At 45.9% G+C, this 9,475-nt stretch overlaps 1 protein-coding gene across 1 annotated transcript in view; it reads left to right on the top strand.

Moving 5' to 3' along the window:
• Positions 1 to 4,566: 4,566 nt before the first annotated feature.
• Positions 4,567 to 9,475, top strand: part of COL25A1 (collagen type XXV alpha 1 chain) — a 297,981-nt gene continuing 293,072 nt past the window's right edge. The window contains exons 1-2 of the mRNA XM_053976587.1: positions 4,567 to 5,068; positions 5,644 to 5,713. Of these exons, the coding sequence (XP_053832562.1) occupies positions 4,676 to 5,068; positions 5,644 to 5,713 (463 nt within the window). The 5' untranslated portion in view covers positions 4,567 to 4,675. The remainder of the gene's footprint in view (positions 5,069 to 5,643; positions 5,714 to 9,475) is intronic.

Genomic DNA, 9,475 nt, shown 5'->3' with positions numbered 1-9,475 from the left:
TTTGCATAACCATTATTATAACTATTAGAGCATTCATCTTTGTGTGTGTTGCTTCAGCTCTAACTTGAGGTCCTAGACTCCAATCCCTATTTGTATTTACTCTCTGCCTTCTGCCTTTCCTGATCATATGTGCAATATATATCACAAATTTAACATGGCTTGTTGTTTCAGCAGATGAATGCTTGTTTTTCACTCACCTGTTTTAGTCACAAGTTTATCTTGTATCTGGTAAAGAAATCCAGTAGTGGACTGTGGATTGGTCAGCCAAAATACATCATGCTGTAGACATAAAAATATGGAAAGAACTCCAGACACTAGTCCTGTCTGGTGGAAAACTGTTATCTGCAAACACCATCCACATCTTCAAACACAGACCCATGAAATGCAAACACTAGCATCTTGTGTCAATACCTTTGGCCTGGTCATATACAAGATCTGCTGAAACGTGGCCTTTAGAGGTTTGAATCTTCAAAGCAAGAGCACTTCCCTCTTGGTGGGAAGTGTGGCTGCCTCAGGTCTTTGTGCATGAGCACTTCAAGCAGACCTTATTTAAAATTCTCCTCCTTTTGCTACTGTTTGAGTTGGAGTGCTGCAGATTTGCCATTTCTTACACTCTACCTGTATGTGTTAGTGGCCAGCTCAAAATACCTGGTGTACAGGTATTATTTCAAGCTGCTGTATTCTGGCTATCAGACACAAAATAGGCTTTTAAAGCATTTTAAGTTTTTTGTTACCTAAACTTGCATGGTATAATATCTTAAATGTGACCAGCAGCATCAGAGATACAGTTCCTGAGATACAGTTAAATTACTGCTTGCCTATATGTACTGCTGTCTGGTTTACTCCTGGAATAGAAGTTTAACTCATTAGACCAAGTTACTCCCTCTAATTCAAGACCTATAAATCTTCACCAATAAAAAAGGTTAAAAATATTTTTTAAGATGGGGGGGGGGGAAACAAAGAAACCCTGTTCTTTCATTGCATGGATAGCATTCTCAAAAGTGCTACAGCTATCTGGTTTTAATCTTAGTTATGATCCTAAGTAGATGCCTTCTTGACTCTGGCATCATCATGGCTGCAAAATAAGAAGCAGGCTCACTGGCACTGAGCATATGCATGTCCTGAATTTGCTCTGCCTCCCGCTTGTGGAAAGCTGGCAAAAGCAGCAAACACTGTGCCTTAACACTTTTTTTCCTCTGGTTGATTGTGTTTAGATGGGACAAGTGTACTGCAAAGCTGCTGGTTGTCCACTTGATGGTATCAAGTAACTGAGCATGGGAAGGTATGGCTGCTTTAATGCTCTCGACTCGGGCAGACGTGACCGGAGATTTTTATAACAGGTAAAACATCTGTGTTATGTTCTTCTCCTACACAAACAACTCCTGTGCTAGATTTAATCAGACTGTGCATAATTTAGCTTGCTGCTTGGATTGTGCAGTCCAGTCCAGTCTGTTCCGGACCAACCTTGCTGTGAAGTGGATAAATAATGCCTCCATCAGGAAGATCACTGTGGTTTTGCTGCAAGCAGAGGACACTGCTAATTTGCATTTTCAAAAACTCTGTTATCTATTTCTAGGTGAAAACACATTAGGAAAAAAAATATGGGAAATAATTTGTTCTCTAACTCTGCCATTATCATGTAATTTCTAAGCATTTTAACAAACTTTTAGCTGACATCTTTCCCAGAACCAAGCTTTAGCAAAAAGAAAAATGTAACTTTAAGCTGGGGCAAGGAGGAAGACTGGTCTTTCTCCTCTCACTCTTCTTCATCATGTTTCCCTTGGTCTGAGGATATGTTTGAGCAGAACCATGTGCACATGAGCATGAGCCTCATCTCTTTTCAGAGTTGAGACCAGGCAGGGTTAGAATTTCTCCAGTTGTGTAGAAGCATAGCTACCCATTGTGAGAAAGAGCATGAAAACAATTTCTTGGATATTTTAGAGTTTTGCTTTCCCAGCTTGGGCTTTGATTCTAGTTTGGCAGATTTTTCTATTTGTCACAGACAGAAAAAAGAAAAGCTTCCCATCATACCTCTTCAAAATAAGAAACATCTAGCATGGGATTATTATTCAGTAGGAAAATGGCTTTGCACCATAACCCATAGAAACATGGTAATCTGGCTCATTTGGCAGGCTTTATGATGGCAAGTATGTGCAAATCTAATGTAACAAGGGACTTCCTGTCTCAGGCTAATAAATTTCTGGTGTAGAACATGACTTGTCCAAAACGAATGGATGGCATGATGTTGGGACAGAAAGATGCTTGGGCAGAAAGATTGCATCATTTGGCCAAGCAAAACATTGAGCCACATCACACTGACCTATGGGTACGTGGTTGTCTGTGCCCCATGTGGGGCACTGAAGCAGCCAGAGGATGTGTGTATCTGCCCTGAAATAAGAAGAGCTGATCCCAGGAGGAGATGCCGCCCTGGCCCAGATGAGCAGCACCCACTTACGCACCACAAGTGAGGCAGTGCTGCTGTGAGGCAGCAGCAGGGTGCGGGCAGCCATCCCGCTCCCAGCGGCGCCTCGCTAACCCCCTGCAGAAAATGGCAATCATATCCTGAGGGTTTGCAGGGTTACTTTGCTGGATGTCACCACGAGCAGGGGTGAGTAATGGTGCTGGCTACTAACAACAGGGGGTAATGTGAAGCGCTGGAGCTGGTGCCAATGGTTTCCAGCGCCTCGTGTGCTGCCAGCCACTCGGAGGCAGCCTGGGCACTGCTCATACCATACTCGGGGAGCCCATGCTGAGCACAAAATAAAAGCATGTCTGTATTACTTATTTTCTGCTGTCAGTTTCTTAATTCCAAATACTATTTCAAGTTCTTATTGCCGACACATAGTCTGTGAGCAAGCCCTTGTTTTGAAAAGTGCAGTTGTTATTCACAAGTCCTGACCATAAGGTATGTGCTGCTTGGTGGAATTTGTTTGTAAACTCTCCCTTGCAACTCTTAACTGTTTATTGTGAAGAAACCATCACCTAGGGCTATGTAATCACGGTTTCTTCTCTCTGACTAGAGTACACAAGACTTTTTGTTTAGAAAGAAGAGACAAATTACGAAGAATAAATGACTGGCTATGAACTTCATTCAAAGTCTAAATAATTAGACTGAAACCCACAGAGCTTTTTTGGATCTATGTTTTCATGGCAGTTGTGACTGCTTGAATACTTGGGAAACAATAGATAATAAAACTGCACAAATATGATTCCATAAGGAAACTTTATTCATAGCATAAACCAACACTCTTGGTCTTGTCTGAGAAATGCCATAGTTGGACAAATCTCTTTTTCATCCCATATCTTGTAAGTAGTCAGTATTCACATAAGTAAATGCCAAAAAGGGTGAGCTGTGTGTTCTTTCAACATCTGATTCTGCTTTGAGAAGTTTCTCTGATTCAAGAAGTGCACCAAACACAAGAAATGTCACACAAAAGTGCTTTACAGGAGAAGCACTGCAGTAATGTCAAGGTGAGAACCAAACTACAGGAGGTTAATGCAGCATTTCGGCAGTAAGAGGCAGAGAGGAAAGGACCAGAAACCACCAAGCTTCCCATCAGGCCACACCTATAGTTCTTTGGATGTTGATGCTCCTCTTCTGGTCAACCAAAGCAGGCACAATGAAAACTTCTCAGTGTGTATGGAACAGTGGAGAATCATCTTGATAAATAAACAAGCAGAAAGAAAATTGGCTAGAATTAAACCTTCATACAACAGGAAGTTAGTGCAGGCTGCTTCTTTGGAAGTGAGCCCTCACGTCGCCTGCCTGCGACGGTGAGTTATACACGTTTATCCTATGCACTCTAAAAAAAAGAACGGGACAACGGAGCACTCCCGTGCTTTATGCCCGCACCGTGGGCATGACAGCCCAGCAATAAACTGCCGTAAATTTGCTCGGTGTTCCGGAGCTGCCCCGCCAACCGCCCCTTGTAGCCCCCTCCCCGGCACCACCCGGTGTGGGAGCCCCTCCCGAGGCCTCTGCGACCCTCGCCCTCCTAATTTGTAAGTCTGATGTCCTGCACGCCGTGCATACATTATGCAAAGAGTCCCCTGCGGCCCGCAGGCCGCTCCTCCGCCTAGGTGAATAAATTATGCCGATGAGGGCGGGGATGCGGGGCGGCGGCTCCGCGGCTGACAGCGGGGCAGCGCGGGCTGCCTGCCGCCTGCGGGCTTCCCCGCCTGGCGCGGCGCGGCTGCTGGGCGCCGGCAGGCAGGTGGAGCGGGAGCAACAAGTCCTCCGGCGGCGGGGAGGGGAGCGGGAGGCGGAGGGGGGGGCGCTTCCCGCCCCGCGCCTGAAAACCTCTCTGACAAGTGCCAAAGCGCTCGCAGAGCACGCTGCTCCTTCCGAAGGGCGGCTGGAAGCCGCGGGGGCACGCCTCGCACCCAGCCCCGCTGCCGGCTTGTGGCTCGTCGCCCCCGCCTCCCGCCGCCGCCTCTGCCGCGGGGCGGGTCGCGACCCGCTGCCGGCGGTGCGCGGTGCGGTGCGGGCTGCGGAGCGCGCCGCCGCTTCGCCTTCAAAGTGTGTGAGCCGGCTGCGGGCTTTGCTTCTACTTACCGTGGTTTTTTTTTTTTTTTTCTTTTTCTTTTAAAGAATTGTTTTACCATTTCGTTATTTATTTTCTCCTACTTCGTTGCTGTTATTTTTGTAATCGTTGTTTGTAAACTAATTGCCTCCATGGGGGGCGGAGGAAAGGAAATCAAAGCTGCCGCAGCTGAAGGGTGTGCGAGCGCGCTGGGGAAGAGCCGAGGAGCCGCAGGACACGATGGCAACGGGAAGCCCGGCGGCAGCGGGAAGCCCGGCCTCGGGAAGCCCGGCTGCGGCGGGGACCGCTGCCCGCGGCGGGCCGGGCCGGTCGGCTCCGCGCTGGCCGCGCTCCTCTCGGCGCTGGCCGCGGCTTCCTGCGTCTACCTGGGCGTGCGGACCAGCGACCTCCAGGCCAGGGTCGCGGCCATCGAAGGCGCCCGAGGGGGCTTCTCTGCCGCCGCCCCGCTCCCGCCGCTGCCCGGCTTTTCCTTGGAGCAGCTGAACGCGATGATGCAGGAGAAAGTGGAGCGACTTCTCGCCCAGGTGTGCGGGACGGGGGTCGCCGCTGCTGTGCGGTGTGCGTGTGGCGGGCATGGGGGATGCTCGGGGCGGGGGGCGGCTGAGGCCATGAGGAGGGTGGCCGGGGGGAGCTGCTCGGGTGGGAGGTGGAGGGGGAAGCGGGGAAAGTGAGCCCGCAACCCCAGAGGCCGGCGGGGCCGAGGGAGGAGCGGGCCGGGGGCGCCCCGGGCTGCTGGAGCGGCGGGACGGGGGATCGCGGGGGACCCCTGCGTGCGCCGCCGCTGGGGCGCTTTTCTCATCTGTAACTTGCCGCCGTCCCTGCGCTTCTCGACCGCGCGTGTCGAGCCGGCAGAAAGACCGGGGTCACTTGCGGCGGGGGTGGGAGAGACCCTGAGGTGTCGGGCTTGGCGTTGTTGGTGTGGGGGTGGTGAGGTCACTGAGACACCTTAGGCCGAACCCAAGCAAAGAAGCCGCCGCTGGTTGCGCAGCCTCTGGCATAGCGGTAAATTCCAGTTTGCGGCCGTAGTCGGGAGCGCTGCCTGTGGCGGGCGAGCTCGCTCGCCAAGTGCCCGCCCTCATGTTGCTTCTCTCGCCCCCAGAAATCCTACGAGCACTTGGCAAAAATACGAGTAGCGAGAGAAGCGGCTCCAGAGTGCAACTGCCCACCAGGTAACAGTCACAGCTTGGAAATCTCCTCTCGGAGGCTTGTAACTCTGGGCGGTTTGGTATCCCACGTTTTTGAAATACACCTAAATCAGGTCCAGGGGGTGCCACTTCAATCAACAGCTGTTCCTTGGGTGCAAAAGTTGTAAAGCCCAGAATGCCTGGTTTTCGCTGTGGCCCTAGATTGGAATTAATGCTAATAAAAACCACTCGTTAGGCTGGATGTTGCCAAACAAGAACACGTACGACGACGTTAATGATCCACTCCAGCAGATGAAATATATTCTGTCTTAAATGCGGTAGTACTGAATCAAGGCACTGTGTAGTCAACTTGGGAAGTGGAGCAAAAGCCCCTAGCAAAAATATTGAACGATGTATAACATGGATTGAAATAGGTGGAGGGTCTGTTGCAAGTTAGCAGTAATATATACATGAGCCTTTTACAGTCTTGTTTTTCTGTAGTCTTGGTGGAAAGCCTACAAAAGGAAGGAATTGCAGGTTTTTCCTACTGAAGGTTCAAAACTGTGTGTGTTTGTGCAACCAGGGAAATCGCTTGACTTTGGAAGTGGGCCCTTCTAATACTGCACAGTTATTTGTACATTTGTGCTGAAATGTTTCTGTAGTCCTTGTGCTCCTTTTTGATGGTCTGATATCTGTTAGTGTTGTTTTAGCTTTAGAAACAACTTCTAACCTGTATCCAAGTTCATCTAGCATCTTAGAAGTTGAGAAAATAATGCCAGTGTTTCACAGCGGGATGTAGGAGTTCCATCATCCTCTGTGATGAGACACACTAGATGGAGAGGATGCTTTGGATATCCTCTCACTGTGTATGAAAACCATCTCCTTTACAGGTGGAATATCGACTGTCAACAGGACTTAAGCTGATTATGCTTACAAGCAGGATGTATGACAGGACTCGTGTATAAGGAAGGAGCTTTCCTAGTTTAGGATACAATTCCTGCCAAACTCATCAGTCTGAAGGGACTGCTGAATCTCAGTGTTAAAGCTGCCTAGAGTGGTTGGTACTCTATTTTTGTGATGATACAGCTGAGAACAGAGTACTTACTTGCTGGTGTTGGAGTTGCCACGGCTGTCATGGGAAGGACAATATATGTGACTAGGACTGTTTTAAAAGAGTGCATACAATTACTCAACTCCCAGTTAGTTTTGGTAAGGAACACTGGTTTCCTCCTGTAGTATGTATATATATATTTTCCTTTAAGGCTAACATAAGCCAACTGATCTTATTTTTTCTGTTGCTTAACTGCAGTGAATTACAGGATGCAAGTTTGTGCACAGAAAAGAGAGTTACTCATCATGTTGTTTGCAGTGATGCATTCTGTGAGCCTGAAATTATGTTTAATTTGATGCTAAGCCCTTTCCCTCTTTCTTCTTCCTTGTTTAAATCCATCTGTTAACATATTTTCACTTACTGTTTTCCTAGTAAAGGTCAATATCTACTTTTTCATGGTTGGTGTTACATGCTGCTTTACTTCTTCACTACCACTAGAGCTCCACATTATACCAATTTTTATCTGACTTTTTTTCTTAAGTATGTGTTTTCAGATAGATAATGAGCAACAGAATATTTCTCACATGCATTGTAAAAATCCTTGCTACATGAGAGTCAAAGTGATTCAGGGAACATATTTGAGGGAATAAGTTTTAAAGACCAGGAAAACTTACATGAAGCATTACAAAGTAAGAAAAAAAATAAGTTGCAGAGAGGAGGGATTAGAAATGTGATATGGAGCTTTTCACCTCTTGGTAGCTGTTTCAATTTGGAAGCAGGTTTTGTAGTGACTGAAAGATGTTGCCATGTGGTAGCCTCATTTTGCAGTTGATGCTCTCATACTTGTTGCCAGTGGACAGGTGTCTACCTCAAAATGGAATCATCTTGGGAGCCTTGTCTGAGAGAGCAGAGGCTGACTGGCACCACCACCTGAGGACAGTGCCTTCCTAACTGCAGGCATTAGGCAGAGCAGGAGGGGATAGAGCAAATAAATTGTTGCTTCTTCATTTGCTTCCTTCTGTTAGAACTCCTTTTTGACTGCACAGAATGGGCTTTTGTTTTAATTCTTAATGTTGCTGTTACAAACAGTTATGTTCAAAAAGGTATTTGGTTTATTAGGAAAAGTATCATGGTACATCAGTGGTTTTTCTGTTGACTGCAATTTGCAAAGCCAAAGACTACATTGCTTCTTTCTCATGTGGTTCCCTTTTGCTTCTGTATTCTGCCCAACTTCTTAATTTCTTTCAATTTGTTTCTGTAATAATAAAATAATTCTGTTAGAAATGACTTTGGAAGGCCTTCATGGTACAGAGGTGATTTTTGAAATGTCTCTATGCTGTGAGAAAAGGTCACTACCGAATGGCCACCAGGACAGTTTCCATCACCCTTCTCTTTAAAGAGGAATAAAGATTATTTAAAAGTAGGTTACATTGTTCTCTGCCAAAAGAAGAGAGGGAAGTTCAATCTGCAGACAAGAGGGTGAGAATGTGGCCCCTGGTTCAGGATTAAAGTTATGCAACTGGCGTAGATGTGATTAGCTTGAGATTTTCATCCTCTTTTTCCTCTCTATGGTTGAAACCTGCACATTCAAAGGGAAGTGGGTTTGAATGGCTCAGATACCTATGGAAACCAGATTCACAAGCTCACAGCTTGCAGAGCAGTCTACATGTAGCTCCTTTTAATTCAATGGTACCCTTGAATTTTATCTAGAGTGAAGAGTGATAACATTTCTCTTTAAAAACTTCATTTTCACTAAATCTGATTTTTCTTATTTTTTAGGTCTATTTTCTTATAAAAGAAACGTGATGTGGGGTGACGTTAGAGTTTTGGTTTTAACTCTGTGCGATTAAAACCAGATACCAAAGATTTTGTAAATATTTTAAAAATTACAATAGCAGGCATTCTTTCTCTTCTTAAAGCAGAGTAATAAAGTTTGAAAAGCAAATTCGTGCTGACATTCCTCTTAAATTACCTCAGCTCTAATAAGAGTGCCAGTGTAAATCTTGTGCTTTTAGCTGGTGCTGCAGTCACTGCTGGTAGTTGGCCTTTTGCACATAGGACTGGGAGGCAAATTGAGTGGCTGAAATAATTTTAAGCATAATAAATTAATTTTCATTTGCCAGGTGTTTTTTTTTATTTTAAGTTGATATTTTTCTACTTTAAAAGATGAAGAGAAAATGTAGGTGTGTAGGTACTTATTTCATACTTCTAAATCTTCCTCTAAGTGGCTGTGGGAGCATAATCAGCTCTTATGAGGAGCAGTCCAGCACCATGCTGGGTACTTCTTACAAAGTGCCAAGAATTACACAGCTTGTGGGAAGAATAACACATACAGAAAGCACAGGGATGCTCCTCATTCAATCGAATTTAATGATTTTTTTTTTTTGTAGATGCTTCCAGATTTTCTTTATCCCTAAGTCATTCACATGTGAATGTACCTGTAGACTTCAATGAAAATGGACATATGCTTATATGTTTTAGTGATCTGATCCTTTATATATTGTAAGGGTCAAGTTCTGACACGTGCAGTTCTGTGCCATGATGTCTCATTGTGTAAGTGGTCTTCAGAGCCTGCTCCTGGAGTCAGATAGTGTTGACAGGAGTATGAATCAAAGTACAAGAAGTTCAAGCTTTCTCAGCAGGAAGGCTGGCAGATGATTATGTACAGTTCTATACATCCCTTTTGACCAGGAACCAGTTTTAGGAAGCAATTACATTTTTTTTCCTCATCTTCTGTTTTTAGGAAGACCTTTATA

The sequence above is a fragment of the Vidua macroura genome, chromosome 4 (genome assembly GCF_024509145.1).
Source record: "Vidua macroura isolate BioBank_ID:100142 chromosome 4, ASM2450914v1, whole genome shotgun sequence".
Taxonomy (NCBI): domain Eukaryota; kingdom Metazoa; phylum Chordata; class Aves; order Passeriformes; family Viduidae; genus Vidua; species Vidua macroura.
Note: the sequence above shows the minus strand (reverse complement) of the source record. Positions and strands in the feature narration are given on the sequence as shown.